Raw genomic sequence first — 19,081 nt, forward strand, 5'->3', positions numbered from 1 at the left:
CAAATGTGGCCTCACTGATTCTAGCTGGTAGCTTGTTTTTTACAGCTGTGTATATTGACTTATTGAGCTAATTTAATGACTTACATGTTAAATGCAAATTTCTTTCTTCATCATCTGCTCACCTGATATATCATTTTATGGAAATAACTGCATGAGCAATGGTGTGTTGCCAAAGCTTGATGAGTAATTGCCATCTGCGACAAACAGTTTCCTAATACTGTCATGAGAGGGTGCACGACCAGAGCATGCAGAATGTCTCCCAGTGTCTCTTGGCAGCATTTAAAACAAAATAAGAATAGCTGAGAAATCTCTGCACATCATGAATCACTTGAGGACAGTTCTGTAACTTGCATCCATTTCTTGCCTCTCCCTGCCCCCGCTCCTATCTGGATTTAATTCTAGTACTTCTGGAACTACGGTTCTGCCTTCCCCTGGTGCTTTTCCTCTGGGAGCTAAGAGATTTCAGAGTTGTTATGAAACATAGGAGGAACTTTTTCAAACCCTGCAGCTTTTTATTAGATCTACTTTTACAATCACAGAATAGTTAGGTTTTGAAAGGGCTGAAAGTTCATTTAGTTCCAACCACCCCCTGCCATGGGCAGGGACACCTCACACTAAACCATGGCTCTGTCCAACCTGGCCTTGAACACCACCAGGGATGGAGCATTTACAGCTTCCTTGGGCAACCCATTCCAGTGCCTCACCACCATTATAGTCGAGAACTTCTTCCTTATATCCAATCTAAACTTTCCCTGTTTAAGTTTTAACCCATTACCCCTTATCCTATCACTACCGTCCCTAATGAAGAGTCCATCCCCAAAATCCTTGTAGCCCCCCTTCAGATACTGGAAGGCTGCTATGAGGTCTCAACGCAGCCTTCTCTTCTCCGGGCTGAACAGCCCCAACTTTCTCAGCCTGTCTTCATACAGGAGGTGCTCCAGTCCCCTGATCATCCTCGTGGCCCTTATCCCGACTTGTTCCAACAGATCCATGTCCTTTTTATGTTGAGGACACCAGAACTGCACACAATACTCCAGGTGAGGTCTTGCCAGAGCAGAGTAGAGGGGCAGGATCACCTCCTTTGACCTGCTGGTCACACTCCTTTTGATGCAGCCCAGGGTATGGTTGACTTTCTGGGCTGCAAGCTCACACTGCAGCTGGCTCATGTTCATTTTCTCACTGACCAGCACCCCCAAGTCCTTCTCCGCAGGGCTGCTCTGAATCTCTTCCCTGCCCAACCTGTAGCTGTGCCTGGGATTGCTCTGACCCAGGTGTAGGACCTTGCACTTGGCATGGTTAAACTTCATGAGGTTGGCATCAGCCACCTCACAAGTGTGTCAAGGTCCCTCTGGATGGCATTCCTTCCCTCCAGCTTATCAACCGGACCACACAGCTTGGTGTCATCGGCAAACTTGCTGAGAGTGCACTCAATCCCCCTGTCCATGTCAGTGACGAAGATGTTGAGCAGAACTGGTCCCAACACTGATCCCTGAGGGACATCACTCCTTACTGGTCTCCAGCTGGATATTGACCCGTTGACCACAACTCTTTGTGTGTGGCCATCCAGCCAGTTCTTTATCCACCAAGTGGTCCATCCATCAAACTGATGTCTCTCCAATTTAAAGTCAAGGATGTCATGCAGGACCGCTTTGAACACTTTGCACAAGTCCAGGTAGATGATGTCAGCTGCTCTACCGCTGTTCATCAGTTCTGTAGCCCCATCATAAGAGGCCACCAAATTGGTCAGGCAGGATTTCCTCGTAGTAAAGCCATGCTGGCTGTCACCAAGCACCTTGTTTTTCATGTGCCTTAGCATGCTTTCCAGGAGAATCTGCTCCAAGATTTTGCAAGGCACAGAGGTGAGACTGACTGGTCTGTAGTTCCCTGGGTCATCCGTTTTCCCCCTCTTAATGATGGGGTTATATTTCCCTTTTTCCAGTTGTTGGGAACGTCACTCAGCTGCTATGAGGATACAAGACTGCCATATTTCATATCTATGGGACATTATGTACTCCCTTGCCTTGCAACTTTAATGTGCTGAAACTAATCTGTGTTATCCAGTGAATGTGGACCTGTAGAAGAACAGAAGCTTGGTTAAAGTCAGCTGAAGTGTGACTTCATTGCTAATATCTATAACCTTGCAAAACTGTGTTTTCCTATGCTGCTATTGATAAACCTTTTCATGTAAAAGGTGAAGAGCTCTCCTACTGTGCTTCTCTGCACTCCTAATTTGATGTTTGGGCATTTGAAAACCATTTTATTATTATTTCCTTTTCTGCTAGTCACTAATACCCCCTCATTACTGTGCTGAGATTGTAGGGAGAAAGACTAGTTTTGAAGTTCTGTGTTTTGATGCCATTAGCTTATAAATATGTTGACTAAAACCCAGTGGTTTTGCCTAACAATGAGGCAGAACCTGCCTCTCTTCTGTCCTAGAAGGAGCATGGTCTTCTGCAGAGAGATTCTTCCAGGCCAGAAACACTGTGGTTTATTAGTTCACACTTTTTAAAGGAAATAGTATTACAGCTTTTCACAAGAAAAATGATAAAAAGAAAAATGATATCCTTGCAATGATAATGAAGAGGGTGTACTACTAGTTCTTCCAGAAGGACATTTGTAGTAGCACTCTGAATTGTTTCTATTTGCATTAAGGCAGACCAAAGCAGAAGGATTTATGCTGCTTACCTGGAAGTTGCATGGCATCGCACATTCACCTTGTCCTTGATCTATGATTATATCATCCTATAGACTTGCACACATTTTTCTAGCCATGAAAGCATACCAAACATCACCCGAGTTGATAGGATGGTGTAATTTCTGCTGAAGGTAATAAAAGAGAACTATTCAGAGCTACCTTAGATTCAAGGTACCTCTGTGTTACATGAGTTTAGCCTCTTTCATGCTCACAAAAGAGTGTTAGGCTTAAGCTTTTCCTTCTATGGCTGCAAGTAGAGATTGTATGCAGAGGAATACATGTTAATGCAGTGTGCAATTAGCAATAGGTGAAGTTCCCCAAAGAAAGATTGCTTCTATTGATCCAATAGTAGCCAGTTTCATGCCATAACTAAGATGATGTAGCTGCAGTTAGTACTGTTAGTATGAGTTGCTACTTTTTCATCCATAGAGTGGTGTGATTCTTTTTCTTGCCACCATAACACAGAATCAGATGTACTACAGAAGAAAATGTCAGTTGACTCAAATTGTTTTGGTGGTATCTTTTTTTCACTGAGGAAATCTGTCAAAGATAATGAATCCTTTGAAGTTCACAAATCTCACTTTTCAGGTGAAAATACAGATGAAATATGTAACATCCATTGGCATTGTTAATGCTGCAGATTCAGTTATCTTAATCATGACTTAGCTGTTAATTTCTTTCTCTGTGTGTGCACATATATCATGACTTATTTCCATCACTCAGGTTATATTCTTACCATTGGCCTGCCTGAAGATTTATGCTCATTTTCTTTAATTTTCAGGAGTCTGAAATTTGTCTGGTTCTGTTGCTGCTTTGCTGAGTTTTAAGCATGCATTAAAAATTCTAAGTTGATTGTTAAATAATTACTGCATTCAAGTTGAATTCATGTGAAACCACTAATGTTCTCATAGTTTCTGTTCAGAAAGATGACCTTGCACAGCTTATGCTTATGTCAGCCTGGCTTTGTCACCTTGATGGATCATATTGGTGAACTTTGCTTGCTTCTGGCAGCATTTTGTAAGAATTGGTGCCCACGTTTAGGAACTCCAAATTCTGCATCAAAAAGCAAACCAAACTGTGTAGGAATGTGAATTAGTTTGGTTTCTGTACCCCAAATCCTGACTTACTATCTTTTATAAAGGTATACATGTTTTGTGCTGAGGAACTGGTAGACTGTGCTAGACAAAGTGAGGAAACAAGTGGTATCTGACATTTATTAGGATTGTTTTCTTTCTATGGAGCTGTTTGAAAATGGGAATAAAATGAGTTTTTTCTGTATGATTATTTTTAATTACTGGTTTATTTTTTTTACTAGAACCACCTAGGGTTGTCATTTCACCTAAGAATCAGACTTTTACAGAAGGCTCTGAAGTGTCTATCAGGTGTTCTGCAACGGGTTATCCAAAGCCGACAGTAGTATGGACACACAACGATATGTTCATTATTGGTTCAAGCAGGTAGGGGTTATGGATTTCTTTTTTTTTTTTTTTTCCTATGTGAGAAAGAAATTTTAAACAATGCCAAAATATTCTCACTAATTCTTTCACAGGAATCTGTGAGTTTTGGAAATAGCATCTTAACCTTCATTTTTATAAGTCTTTAATTTCAATTTTCTCAACTATAAAATAGGAACATTTTGCTTCTTCAGAAGGCTTTTCACAAGCTTCATTTAAAGGCTTTTCACAAAATGCATTGATATTTTCTGCTAGATATAATAATACTAATACTGTTGTTTAGCATGGGAAAATAAACCAGCAATACCTCTGGTGCCCAGCAATGGGACGAGGAGCAGTGAATGTAAAACACAAGTTTCACCTTAGCATGAGGAAGAAGTTCTTTATGCTGAGGGTGGCAGAGCAGTGGAACAGGCTGCCAGGAAGGTTGTGGAGCTCCACTTTCCAGAGGCATTCAAAACCTGCTTGGACATTTTCCTGTGTAACGTGCTCTAGGTGTCCCTGCCTTGGCATGGGGGGCTGTGCAAGATGATCTCCAGAGATCCCTTCCAACCCTAATGATTTTATGATTATGTTATTCTGTAATACCTGCTCATAAGCCATCTGGTTATCCTGCTGCTGTTACTGTTTGTAATGTGGCTGTGTTACTCTTTTTTAGTTAACTAATCAAGTTTTTTTGTCCCCTATCTGTTCGCAGGTATAGGTTGACCCCAGAAGGCACCTTAGTCATAAGAAAGGCAATTTCAAAAGATGCAGGAATTTATGGTTGTTTAGCAAGTAACTCAGCTGGGACAGAGAAACAAATATCCACTCTTACGTATATTGGTAAGTAAAAGAAACTGTAGGGGAATTAAAAAGCAAACTAATATATTTATTGTTAGGGAAGAAATGTTAAAATTAGTAGAACATACTAGTAGGAATCTAAAAAAATAGAAAATATGATGAATATTTTACAAATGTCCCTTTGGTTTTTTGTTCAAATCTGAGTAGTATTGTTAAGTGGCATTTGGGGCTTCATGTTTCGTATGCTGTTTTTAAGAAAAATAAATAAATAAGGGGTATTAAAGTGGGGTAGGCTTGCAAACCTGAGCAGGCCTTTGGAAAAGGAATCATGAAATTTCTGTGAAATTCTTATAGCATGCTTAGCACTCCAGAGTCCAAATTGTCATGTAAATTGTCTAAATTGTCATCTAAACACTATGTTAATATGTTAATAGCAGAGTATTCAAATGACCAACACCTGGCTGGAGAGGGAGAATGGCTTTTAACCTCTTTACTTTCTGTATGATGAAAATTTTCTGATTCTGTCTTTAAATTCCTTGCATGTCCTGCTTGTGATCCGGGTGCTCTGGGTAGACTATATTTTTTCATGTTTGCCAGTGTTTACCTTTCACCTTACATGATTTTTAAGCTTGTTTGATTTTAAATGTAAAAATTCTTCCATATAAAAAAGAAACTCAGTATTTCATTGTTTATGTCTTAAAAATGATGTATGCTTTGGATGAGCAACTGATTTTTTCTATATTGTTTTTTTTTTTTTTTTAGAGGGCCCAACATTGACCGTAGTTCAAAGTGAAATTCTGGTTGCTCTTGGAGACACAACTATTATGGAGTGTAAACCAACTGGCATTCCGCAACCCCAAGTTAAATGGTTTAAAGGTACACCCATTACTGTGTGTTTGGTGTATTTGTGTTAGCAAGAATAATGATCTTGAAGTGACTTCATTTCCTCAAAAATATAGTACTCAGACAGTGACTGACCTGTGCAATTCTCTTAATCTAGAGGATACGGAACTCGATCTCTAGGGCATAAATTCTTGCTCCTGTTTAAGTACAGTGAATTAACATACTGTATCATAATTATTATTATTAATAATAATAATAATAAAAAAGCTGAGCCTCTTGCCTACTAAAACAAGGTTCATTCTTCTGTCAGAAAATGTTGAGCTAAATGCCACAAAAAACAGAAGTAATTTTTTTGGTTTTCCCATTGGCCATTTCCTAAAATTCCTTTGCAATACGTTGGGAATTTTTATATGTTCCTTCTTCCTAATCTCAGAGGTATCTCATATAATTTGTTTAGTAATGTGTATAATTGATATCAAAACTGCAGGAGTTTTTACGGAGTTAAATGGGAGCCAGAGAATCCCATGTATCCATCGAACGTTTATTCTCAGAAAAGGCAGCTGGTTCCTGTGTGTGGTTGCATAAACCACCTGCTGATTTTCTGGAAAACCAGTCATGTTGGTAGGTAGATATTGGCACCAGACAGCTTATCTAGTCAAGTATTTCATCTCTGACAGTGGCTGGAGGGAAGCACAAAACTCTCTGTGGTCTGTTTGCAAATAACCTTTCTTCAAAGAAAGTTTCTTCTGAACTCACTGCAGTTAATGAATGGCTTGTATTCTAAAGCAGAGTCAGCAGACATTTGATATTCATCCCAAAGAGCACACGTGAGCCAGTTCTGAATGTTACACACCAGGATTGTGTCTCCTGCTGAGCTTGAGATGTAGCAGAGCTGTTTTCTAGGTTTGTGGAGATTCCAACTTGGTACAGAGCTGGCAGAGAAGTGGCTGTCCCATGTAGCCTGTAATTTGGGAAGAAGAAATACAGCCTGGTACACAGTCACTGCTGATCTCTGTCAAAAACTACTTGCATTTGTGTTCTCCTTGTGAAACAAATAAACAAATAAATAATTAAAAAAAGATATATCTAATGTAGTAATGATTTTTTTCTGTGCAGTTGAGAGGAAGTCTCATCTGCTGAAAGAATACAGCCATATTGTGAACTAATCTCAAACTTGGACACCGTTTTGTTGGAATAATTTTGGTAAATATCCTGTTATATTTCAGTTACTTTTTTCTGTCTGGACTTAGGTGACTTAGAGTTGAGGCCGTCAGCATTTCTCATTATTGATATTCATCGGGGTCTTTTGAAGATCCAGGAAACACAAGACCTGGATGCTGGTGACTATACCTGTGTGGCTACCAATGATGCAGGCAGAGCTTCTGGAAAGATAACTCTAGATGTTGGCTGTAAGTAGCTTGCAGTTTAGACAGTAAATACTCTAATTTTAGAGTTTCCCTATCTGGTCAATGGCTGCTTGGTTATCTGAACATCTCTCACTTGATTACTAAGCTGTTTCCTTGTCCTGTCTGAGCTCCAACTTTCCTTCACTCTCGCTTTTGCGAAGTATGAAAGTTATGAAGAGGAAGGGAGAGGCAGAGGAGGAGGAAACTGTTCAAACCTCAACCTGACATAGCTCTCAAATAGACAATACTATCACACTAACTTAAGTTACTATGTAAGTTTTCTATAACTTAGCCCTTCCTCTTCTCTTTTCTGAATTTCTTCTAACTGCTTTTGGCCTGACACTTCACGTCTTGTTAAATGTATGTTCCTATCAGGCCCATAGAATTTCTGGAGCAATGAGCAATGCTGTTAGAAGGAGATGAGTAACTTAACAATGCTAGCACTTGAGTATGCACTTTCATCTGATGGTGGTGGTTGTATCTTCATTTTTGTGAGATGTTTATCCTACTTCTGAGCTCTCCATTGTAAGTACAGAGCATATAAGGCTGCTTTTGTAAGGTGTTGCTAGAGCTGTGAAACTGTTGTTAAGAATAATTGTGCATATGGGACATAAATGTAGGTTGTCAGTAATGTAGAATGCTAATGACTTGTTGAAACCTCAATTCACATTGTTTATTGTTTTCTTTTTTTTTTCCTCCCTTCCCTACCAGCTCCCCCAGTTTTCACACAGGAGCCCAATGATGAATCTGTGGATATTGGCTCAAACATCACTCTGCCATGCTATGTTCAGGGTTACCCAGAACCAAAGGTTAAATGGAGGCGGTTAAATGGTGCTTCCCTTTTCTCAAGACCATTTGCAGTTAGTTCTGTCAGTCAACTGAGAACAGGAGCTCTGTCTATAAACAGTAGGTAGACTGAACTTCAGAAAAAAATAATTCCAGAAGGAAATATGACATATGCAGTGCAATGAAGTTGCTACGATACTTTATAAAATTGTAAAATTTGTAAAAACAATGGATTTTTGTCAGAGATTGTGTTCCTGATACTGTCTTCATTGCTTCTGAAATGCAGTTCATATTCCCATGAATTGCGGATTCAGTTATGTGTGGTCGTTGGCTTCACTCTTCTTCATAGAAATTATTGCACCTTTGTCCTTTAATTTTTTTTTTCTTTTTTCAAATTGTTTCTGAACTGTTTTTAGACATGTCCTAATTTGAGTAATATCTAAATATCCTCCAAGTGGCTTTGTGATTTTGTTTTTTTACAGCTTTTCAGTCACTCTTACGCTTAATGGTGTTATCCTGATTTCTTAATTTCTCTATATTTTAATCAGTAATTATTTTCTCTCTGTTTTTTTAATTAGTAATTCCTCTCTACTGGACATACAGTGCAGTAGTTCATGTCTTTTGTACTATTTTGTTGGTGTCTTCACATACAGACACATTGCTCTATGTAGTAAGCAATATTCTGTAGTCAGTGCACTATATGATAGTCTATGTATTTCTTATACACATTAGTGTATATATTTTGTGCTATAGATAAAGCAATGAAAAGTATCCTGTATATTTATATAACGGGTTTTGTTACTCTAGCGCTCGTATAGTCATTGCTTCTCTACTTGGTGACAGGTGGAAAAGAACCATCTGGCCGAACCTAAATATTTAACTGAAAAATAAAAGGATAAGATATCCATGTATTGCACACTTTCCAATATCATTTCAGATGCTGCAATTGGGTTTACTTTTTTTCACCCTCTAGATTTGTGGGTTAGTGATGAAGGAAGTTACATCTGTGAAGCTGAGAACCAGTTTGGAAGGATTCAGTCACGGCCAGCTATGGTCACAGTAACTGGACTGGGTAAGACTGATTAACGTCAGTGACAGCAAAGAAAGGGGAGGCTGGCAGCATTTCAGTATCTGGAGTACACTGGAGGAGGCAATAGTTGGTGGTGTTTATATAAAAATGAAGATACATCATGACATGCTATATACACATAAGTACGCATACATATACACAAATAGAATCAGAATACACTTGTGTGGAATATTTAACTGATTTGAGTGAATCTTGTGTGTTAAAACATTATCTTCTGACTGACTACATTAATTCAAATTAATTCCATCTACACTTTATAACATGGAGCTTAAAAAATAATTTATCGTGTCTTCTGTTTCTTCTTCCAAAGTAAACTTATTCAGGAATGAAATATCACCATAATGATGAATGCTAGTGATGTTTTTTTTGCCATTTAAAAAAGGAACAAAAAGGCAGCTCTGAACTTGCTTAGCATCAGTGTGTTGATATAACTGGGAAGAAATCTTAGTAATCCAAGAAGACAGTAAATGTCTAGCTTTGACAACAGCTGTGCTATTAAGGAGTTGTTTATTATCTTAGTCAGACAATTGGCAATAAAAAGAAAAATAATGCTATGGAATGTATACATTTGTGGGAGGGTATGAATGGAGTCCAACTGCCATCAAAGAAACCATTTGTTAACTTCAAACATGTAGTAGGAATCTGTAATGCTAGTAGTATTTAATAAATGTGTTTTTACCTATTTAAAAGTGTTATTTGATCCCCATTAGTTAAAATTATTTGACCAAGCATGTGCTCAGGAGTGCTTTCTGTTGGCTCTTTACAGAGAATGCAGAGTTTTCTGTGGGGCTGTTGACCTCTATTCTAACATTTTAAAATTTTATGCCCAAAGGAAATTACCACTTATTCTTTTCTTTTTCTTTTTTTTTTTTTTTCCTCTCCAAACCTGCTACTTCTGTTCTTTGGTATTTTACCCAAGTAAGAGAAAATAATATATCAACTTGGTATCAGGGGAACATGAGTTTTCAGGGAAATGCTGGTTTGAATCCAATTTCAGCTAGACAACATCTTCACTTTCTGCCATTCCTTAATCTAAAGATCACTATATGTGATCATTATATGTGCATTCCTTCAGCTTCCTTTCTGTCCCACCCACTTAATTGTTTTTTTTTCTCTTTTTTTCCTTCCTGCATTGTTGACATTTCAGATATCAGAATCCCATCTTCTATTTTTTTGTCATAAAATTGAGTATGTTGGACCTCTCATGCTCTTTGTTGATCACAACACTTTTTTCTTAACCGTTTCTTCCTTTCTATCTACACTGTATAGTTTTCACTGTAGGAAATGATTCTTGCTGTATATTTGTATAGTACCTTATGCAAGAACACCTTTGTCTGATGCTGCTGCATGTAGCATTAGTGACAGGACTAATAATAAAAATTCAAATTCAATATTTTTCATGAATACATAAAAATTCATAATAACATTTTCTAATTCTTTCTTTTGTTCAAGTTACACCCCTGATTGGAGTAAGTCCAGCCACAGCCAATGTAATTGAGGGGCAGCAGCTCACTTTGCCGTGCGTATTGCTTGCTGGGAACCCCATTCCAGACCGCCGGTGGATTAAAAACAGTATGGTGGTAAGACTACTTTGTTTCCTCTAAGATTTATTGGCAGAGTAAATCTACAACTGACATTTCAAGCCACAATAACAACTTGGTTTAATTTACCAAAGTTGATGTACAAATGTACTAATAGGTTTTAAGCTTTCAAATAAAAATGCCTCATGAGGTTGGACTGGCTCACTGGAAGCAATGATCCAATGTCATTGAGTTGAATTACAGCAGACAACCACTACTCAGTAGGAACTGTTGCCTCTTCAGGAGAAACCAGTTGGCTGTACCTGTAAGGCAATAGCTGCTTCTGAGTCTATGCAGGTGCTGTCATTCAGAGTGCAGCCATTCCCCTGAGAAATGAGTTTATTACTGTTCATAATATGAAAGTGGAAGTGTGGCATCCTGATGGTTAGGCTTCACTGATCACTGCCCATTCTTGGAAATATCTAAGTCTGAAGCATAGACGAGGATATAGGAGATAGTAGTGGCAGACGTAAAGGTCTAAAAAAAAACTGGGAACCAAAGTATTTGTGAATTGTCCTTTTATCTTCTATCTTACTTTTAAAGCAGTTTTATATGTCCTTGTTAACTCTTGAATTTCAGCCTTTGGCTATGAATATAGGAATGCTAGTGGAATATACCTATCAGAATGACAAAAGAATAAAATTTTTCACATTTAAGGTTTTTTTAACTTTATGCCTTTTATTGTTCTTGGTGGAATGAGGTAAATGTCAGTATCCCTATACATTTCCTAGTTGTGCACTGCTCTGGGCATGAAAGAGCATGTTTTCTTTCCCTCTTGGGAGCATACTATTGCCAATTTGTATCCTGTAGACAGAAAGGTGTTGTAGACACTACGCTTTACTAGCAGCCAAACACAGATTTTAACATCTATATGAAGCTTTGCCTGCTAATATCTCCCTAAAGCCCTTGCTCCACAGCTTTAATTAAAATATTATAGAAATTTTTCTTTTATTTATCAACACTGGGCAGAACCCTGGCACAACCTGACCATTCACTTGATGGAGCTTTTTGCGCAGTTTTTGTATCACTGTAAATCATTGGCCTTTTTTCAGGCTGTGTAAGTGCATGCAGCACAGGTTGTAACTTCTGTGAGAAATACTGGCAGGATCCTCCTTGTTGAATTGCTAATTCCTCTGTGTAGCAGTGCTGGTTCCTTGTAATTGTAAGCTCTTGGCAGAAGCTACACTCCAAGGACAGTGTTGGGGTAAGTTATATTTGGAGAAGAATGCAGCTTTTTTCTGAGAACAGCATGACTGGAACCATTTTGCATTCTAACAATCTTTCTGTAAGGCAAGTCTGTGTTGCTGAGTTCATGGATTTTTTGGGTGTTGCTATAACATACATAACTTAAATAAAACCCTGCTCTTTGGTGAAAGTTAGAACTTTTCTTATATTTCACAATGGTATGCATCAGAGCTGATCTCTTCTACTTGATGGGTATGGCAAGTTAGAAGGTTAAAGAAGGATCTCTTTGTGGAAGAATGATGAGCCATTGCCCTCATCAAGAGCTGATCTATGATCAAATTGAATAACCAATATTTAGTAACCAGACTGAGTAACCAAATATATTGGAGTAACCAATAAAAACTGCAGTAAATTAATCCATCTGAATTTCTTTTTCTTCAGTGTATGATTTTAAGCATGAGTGGCAGTTCTGTATGTGCTGTGGCAGAGCAGAGTTGCTGTTTCAGAACTTAATCTCATTCCAGCAGTAAACACTAGGTGCTACCAAAATTCTTATTTAAAAATTAGCTTTTTATGAAAGATGGAAAGTAGGAAAAACTAATAAAATTCTCCAGGAACATTTTTAAGAATGTGAAATGGTCAAATAAACTTACACTGCATCCCAAAGTAAACACTATTGAGTATTTTCTTCAGTAAAATATCACATCACTCTTTGGCAGCTTGTTCCCAATCCCTACATTAATGTGCGCAGTGACGGAAGCCTGCACCTTGAAAGAGTTCGGCTGCAGGATGGTGGTGATTATACCTGCATGGCAAGTAATGTTGCTGGGACTAGCAACAAAACTACTACTGTTAACGTGTATGGTAAGGAATACTGTCTTGTTGCTTTTGTGCCAAATGTAAGATGACAATGCATTTTTTGCTACCACTAGCTTTCATCCAAGCTTTTTTGTTAGTTATACTAATTTCTCAAATGTCATCCTTTGTAATGTTACATTCTAAATTAACATGGTGGGAAATTTGACCCACTGCACAGGAAAGAACCAAATGATCGAGACTTTTTAAAATCAAATAAAAATAACACCATTTGGTGTTTATAAAAGATTCTCACTTTTATGCATCTACAAAGGCTGGGCTGTGCAGTCTTCATGTCTAGCTTTATTAACAACACAGGCACAAGTGGAAGTTTACTGGCAAACAATGACAAGTGCTATCTGGTGGTTTCATAACTGATGTAAAGAGGCACAACTCATGGGAGAATTAGAACAAAAATGAATAATGAGTTTGGCAAAATGTGTTTCGTTGTTGGTTGGTTCCCCTCCACCTCCCTTTTTTTCTTTAATTAAAACACACCAAAAATTACACTGTCAGCAAGACAAAGTGTTAGCACTGTCTGAAATTCAGCTGAACGTATTTGTCTTAACACTGTGGGGAGTCACAACCACTTCATGGTTTACAGCCTAAAATTTTCTGATGTGTTAAATTCATCATGGGAGATCTATTTTAAGCTTCATTGAACTTGCTGGAACATTCTTTTATGCTAAGGCTGGCTATTATTTTTCAATACAGGCAAGTACTCTGTCTGATAAGCTTAATCTTCCATGTCAGCACTAGTTTTTGAAATATTTCACAACTTGAGAGCAGAAAGGAATATATTTGTATGGCTTTAGAAAGATCTCATTCTTGATATTACAGACTTAAAGATGACTTTTTTTTTTTAATTTTAAATTCAAAATCAGCTCAGATAATTAGGGGAACTATAGCTCTTCTTATTTCTCGTTACAAATTTTGTGAAGTGATCTGGTATTTTTATTAAAGTTCCTTTAACAGCCGGTCTCTGCAGAAATCATCACTGGAGTTATCACAACTTTGTAGTATTTATAACAAAGAGTGTGATTGACTCTTCACTTTCACGTCTACTATATTCAAAATGTTTTCCATCAATGAAAACTGATTCAGCACCAAAAATGCTGAATCCATTCTCATGAAAGGTGCTGTGTAGGTTGAATCATGTGCAGTCAGAGGATACTGGAAAAAGAATTTCTGAAACTACTGCAATCAAGTATGTGAAATACCTGCAGTTATTTTAAAGCTATGTGTTCCTAATCCAATGATCAATCTGTGGCTGACATGTTTTGATATGAACAGGTACCTATTCTGTCATGAAAGACTGCAGAGTGGAAGGGAAAGTGGATGGCCATTGTCAGTGCTAGGATTCAGAGGAGGCTGAAAACTCCCAAGCCCTACTGCCTGTATGCAGTAGTAATTGAATTTAAGGATTTTATTGTAAGATTTGTGCCGTGGTTTGAAATGTTTTCTACATGTGTTTAATGTTTGCATTTATTTTTAGTTATGCCTGTTATTCAGCACGGACAGCAGATATTCAGCACTATTGAAGGAATCCCAGTAACATTACCATGCAAAGCAAGTGGAGTTCCTAAGCCATCTATTGTCTGGTCTAAGGTAACTTCTCAGTTTTGAGCTGTTCGTGATGAAAGATCGTGAACTGAACCATAATTTAGTTGTCATAAAAACTAAATGCAAGAAACATGGTGAAAAGCATGAGTTCTGAGAGAACTGGAAATCTCCCTTTATTGATATCTGCCTTTGTTTCTCAGAGCAGTGCTTTCTGGCCATGGCCCAGCCATAGATCAATGTTCTAGTCTTTGGAAGGGTTTGCTTATTACTATATCTTTATGTTTTTAACACTATAGAAATTTTTCATATTCCTGTTATGGGTTGATAATTTGAGATCAGGCAACCTGCCAAAGATTGGAAGTTTAGTTTTGGTTTTGAGCTTTAATTCAAGATGACATTTTTCTCTGAGGAAGCTGTGTCTAATAATGGCATTCTGGGGTTAACCTTAACTTTTCCATCCTTTCCTTGACAAGATGCCCAGTGAGGAGGATCTCAGCCTTTTCGGGAATTTTTCTGAAAGTCATTCTTCCTTAGATTTTACTGTATTGCTGTAAACTTCAGTTTTTATTGAATTATATCCAGGCACTGTGGACTTTATTTTTTTTTTTTTTCTTTCCACAGAAAGGAGAAGTAATTCTTCCCAACAATGTGAAATTTTCTGCAGGGTCTGATGGAAGTCTGTATGTAGTTTCACCAGGGGATGAAGAAACTGGGGAATATGTGTGCACTGCAACAAATGCTGCTGGTTATGCTACACGGAAAGTCCAGCTGACTGTCTATGGTATAGATAAACTGAAATCAAATATAATGTTGTTGTCTCTCTCCCCTCATTGCATTCTACTTTAGACAATAAAACCCATGCCAGTGGATTGTGAAGTAGGATACCCACCATGCGAATGCAATTTAAACTAATCTCTAATTAGTGCTTTTGACTCTGTCCTACATCACTGGATCCACATACTAGGCATTTTTATAAATGGCTGATACTGAAAGGCCTAAACTTCTGGCATTATGATTCTTTCAAGACCTCTGGATACCTTTTATCTTGAGTTCAGGGACTAGGTTCTTGGGCTGATCATAATTTCATCTTTTATGGAAATGGATAAGACGTATCTGTATAGGAATAGAATTTGCTTCCTACCATCTTCCAGTATTATAAAATAAAAAATAAAAAAATTAATTCAGGTGTAGGCTTGCTTTGCAAGGCTTTTATGACCTTTTATTGGTGCTGTAGTGTAACATAGTTCAGGTATTGTTTACAAACTACCTATGGAACACAGAGTTGGGCATATGCATGAGCTCCATGTGTATGCTGCTGTCCAGCTTTTTTGGGTAAATAGTGCAGTCTCGCTGTTATTTGTGGTATTGTATGTAGGCATCAGCCAGTGTCTGAGCTACAGGGATTGTACTTCAGCTTTACAATGATTTTTGCTTGCTGTAGACATGTCATAAAAAAATGGGATTGTAATGTTAAATACCTGGCTGAAAAAACAGATGTTTAATCTGCAGTAAAATTGTATGCAGTTACATTTGTACAAATATATATATTAATTGCAGTTTCCTAACATGTTCTATGTCATAGTGAAACCTAGAGTATCCAGGCCTGGAGACCAGCAAGGAAATACATATGATAAACCTATAGAAATCTCAGTGATTGCAGGGGAAGATATCACGCTTCCATGTGAAGTAAAGAGCCTGCCACCTCCCATAATTACCTGGGCCAAAGAAATGCAGCTCATATCTCCATTCTCTCCAAGGTAACAATGTTTGGTGTTACAGAAAAGTGAAATTTCATCTAAGCTAAGATTTTCGAGGAGTATATAATCTATTAAGTTGTCCTGCATGAGAACAGTATTTTATTAAGTCTTAGGACTCTTTCCCAAACCAAGCATACTCATCTTTACAAAGGAATACTAAGACCATGCACTACTGTACAGCTTCAATTCCAGTGTGTTTATGTGCAATCTCAAGAGTCCAAGATAAGGTGATCCTGTTATATCTGTACTGCAGTGATGTACAGAGACCCACATAATCTGTGCATGATTATAAAGGTTTAAAAACTATTTTTCTTTTGTTAAGTACCTCATATTTGTGCTTGGGGATCATTGCCTGTTAATCATATGAGGTCTGGGCTGCCTGTAGAATACAGGTGCTGATAAATGTTTAGGAGTGCTTTCAAGGGCTCATTTCTCACTGTTTTTCTAAATTTAGAAACTCTCCAGGCATTCTTGAACATGTGAACACATAACTAAATTTTCATAACAAATGTTAGGCTGACAACCTTAGGGAATGAATAGGTGGAGACCATCTTGTATACAGCATGGACCACAATGTTGGAACTCTTATTATTTTAGGCTGGTACAAAATAAGAGAGGAGACAAGTAGGTGATTACTCTCTGTATGTTCTCAGTTGAAGTGCCAGGTCACAAGGTATGCTAGTGCATTCTAGTCTTCAAGATACCCCAGAAGAGGTAAAGGCTACAGCTGTATTCATAAATCAGGAAATGGAAATACTGGCCAAATGCACATTGTAGCAATTGTTGTGCCTGTTGTTGTGTCCCTCAGTGATCCAAGTGGAGGGAATCAGACTGTGTCTGAGCTGAATTAAGGAATCGTACAGTCCCCAGGGTAAGCATGTTTGTCTTTTGGCCAAATCTGCTGCCTCAAATGCACCCATTCCAGTGAGTCTGTGACAGCCTCAGCAGCTAATAGCTACTGGGTCATCCGATTTGGTAAAGGTTGCTTGTATTCGAAGACTTGATTTGTTAGTAATCTGTGGAATTTTCTAATGTCCTGCAAGTACACTCCATGCACTAATGAATCTGCCTTCTTGGTCACTTACTTGTCCTCATCTTACCTCAGGAGACACTGATAAATTAAGCTACTTCCTCATGGCTGTTGTGGAGAGATCCAAGTTGTCCAGGGTAACAGAAGTCCAGCTCACCCATTCCATACAACTGTTTACAGATGTCAGCAAAAGTTACAGAACTAGCCCAAACAAAATTGTTTGAGACCACCCAAAGATCATGTTAGAAATCTGACCAGTAAACAAAAGAAGAGTGAAATAAGAAATGAAGGAACTTTTATCACAAAGCCAATGTAATTAGTGGACAAAATAATGGAATATATCTGCTGGGTTTATTAAGGAAAAAAAAACCAAACAAGCAAACAAAAAACCAAAACAAACAAAAAAAAAACCCACCACCCCAAAACAAACCCAAAAAATAACCAAAAAAAAAAAAAAAAAAAAAGAAATCCCTCCAAACAAGCCCCTCAAACCAAACCCAAACACTTCCCATCCAACCTGGCCTTGAACACTGCCAGGGATAAGGCAGCCACAGCTTCTCTGGGCATACTGTGCCAGGGCCTTACCATCCTCACAGTGAAGAGTTTCTTCTTGATGTCTAATTTAAATCTACCCTCTACCATTTTAAAGCCATTACTCTTTCTTCTATCACTGCATGCCCTTTTAAAAAGCCCCTCTTCAGCTTTCTTGTAGGAGTAATTTTTTATTCCCTCCTCGTTTATTTTCCTTGTCTCTGTTACTTTAGTCTCCTACATAAGAAGACTTTGGCTTTGCTGGCCACTACGTCTTGTAATGTCAAAGGCCATGACAAGAACTGTAGTAAAAATTAATGCTATCTAATGAACTATTTACTGGTGAATAATGACAATTTCTGTAAACACCAGAACTGGCACTTTCAAATCAGAATCCTCTTTGGAATTATCTCTTCCATCTTGAATCAACATAACATCTTTTTGCATGTGAAGTAGTATGAAAAATGGTTTAACTTTCTGACCTTGGTGGCCTGGGCTAAGCAATAATATTTGACAGGAGGTTGAAGAGCTCTGTTTTTATATGTGTTTGTTGTTATTTGTTTTGTGGTTAGTTTTTTTTGTTGTCCCTCAATTTCTAGAAACAAGATTGATTTTAATATGTCCTATAAGTAGCTAGAACAAATTTTGTAATTTGGATCTTAAATTTTAGACATTTGCTGTGTATTCTGGATGTAGTGGGTCAGAAAAGAGCTGGACAAAATGAGTAAATATATCTCATATTTTAGTAATATGGCACAGGTCAGTGTGCCCTGTAGAATGGTGTTACTTTAACTTGTAGCAATCATTAACAATGTGTAAGTAGAGGTCATTCACCTTTCAGTACGTTTGTGCAATGTATATGTTTCTTATTTTTCCAGACACATTTTCCTACCCTCAGGGTCATTGAAGATCAGTGAGACACAAGTTTCAGACAGTGGAATGTATATCTGTGTAGCCACAAATATTGCTGGGAATGTGACTCAGTCAGTGAAGTTAAGTGTACATGGTAAGTTTTAACTTAAAGGATAATTGTTGGCAAGTTTCTGCATGGAATTTAGCAACATATAGAGCTTTTCAAGCAGTTTCCTTCATGTACATCAAATATTATTGACCTATATTCTTTCAGGTCATATTATATTCATATGTAAGTTGTTGTTCTTGGTTACTTGGAAACATACACACACACATCTGTACACATATGTACACATGTACATACACACCCTCCACTTCCTTTAATTTTCCTTAGACTTGTGGAAGAATTATACATAATATGATATCTGACTCTCTTTAAGTCAGCCAGAGGGATTTTAAGGACTGAAAACTTGTTCTAATTCACTTGGGTGTTTTCTGTGCAAGAGGTTTCTGTGCAGTAAGTTTGCAAACAGTGGCTAACAAAGTTAGCAAATTGAGAGAATAGCAAAGTGGACTGAGGCCAGGATGTATAGCTTCCCATGAACTTGATGGGGATTACATATCCAAACTTTCTTGGTGCCGAATGTTAAAGGTTGCTTAGGTGGCAGTGA

General features: G+C 37.9%; 1 protein-coding gene across 6 annotated transcripts in view; it reads left to right on the plus strand.

Moving 5' to 3' along the window:
* HMCN1 (hemicentin 1) overlaps window positions 1-19,081 on the plus strand; it is a 193,183-nt gene that overhangs the window by 75,274 nt on the left and 98,828 nt on the right. For all 6 annotated transcript variants that reach the window (XM_061345729.1, XM_061345728.1, XM_061345730.1 and 3 more), the window contains 12 exons: window positions 4,011-4,152; window positions 4,847-4,974; window positions 5,695-5,808; window positions 7,026-7,184; window positions 7,893-8,087; window positions 8,941-9,039; window positions 10,510-10,637; window positions 12,542-12,686; window positions 14,173-14,285; window positions 14,862-15,021; window positions 15,823-15,997; window positions 18,437-18,564. In XM_061345729.1, the coding sequence (XP_061201713.1) occupies window positions 4,011-4,152; window positions 4,847-4,974; window positions 5,695-5,808; window positions 7,026-7,184; window positions 7,893-8,087; window positions 8,941-9,039; window positions 10,510-10,637; window positions 12,542-12,686; window positions 14,173-14,285; window positions 14,862-15,021; window positions 15,823-15,997; window positions 18,437-18,564 (1,686 nt within the window). The remainder of the gene's footprint in view (window positions 1-4,010; window positions 4,153-4,846; window positions 4,975-5,694; window positions 5,809-7,025; window positions 7,185-7,892; window positions 8,088-8,940; window positions 9,040-10,509; window positions 10,638-12,541; window positions 12,687-14,172; window positions 14,286-14,861; window positions 15,022-15,822; window positions 15,998-18,436; window positions 18,565-19,081) is intronic.

The sequence above is a fragment of the Neopsephotus bourkii genome, unplaced genomic scaffold (assembly GCF_033783945.1).
Source record: "Neopsephotus bourkii isolate Nb327-2 ecotype Australia unplaced genomic scaffold, CSIRO-AGI_Nbou_v1 NB_234, whole genome shotgun sequence".
NCBI classification, from domain to species: Eukaryota; Metazoa; Chordata; class Aves; order Psittaciformes; family Psittacidae; genus Neopsephotus; species Neopsephotus bourkii.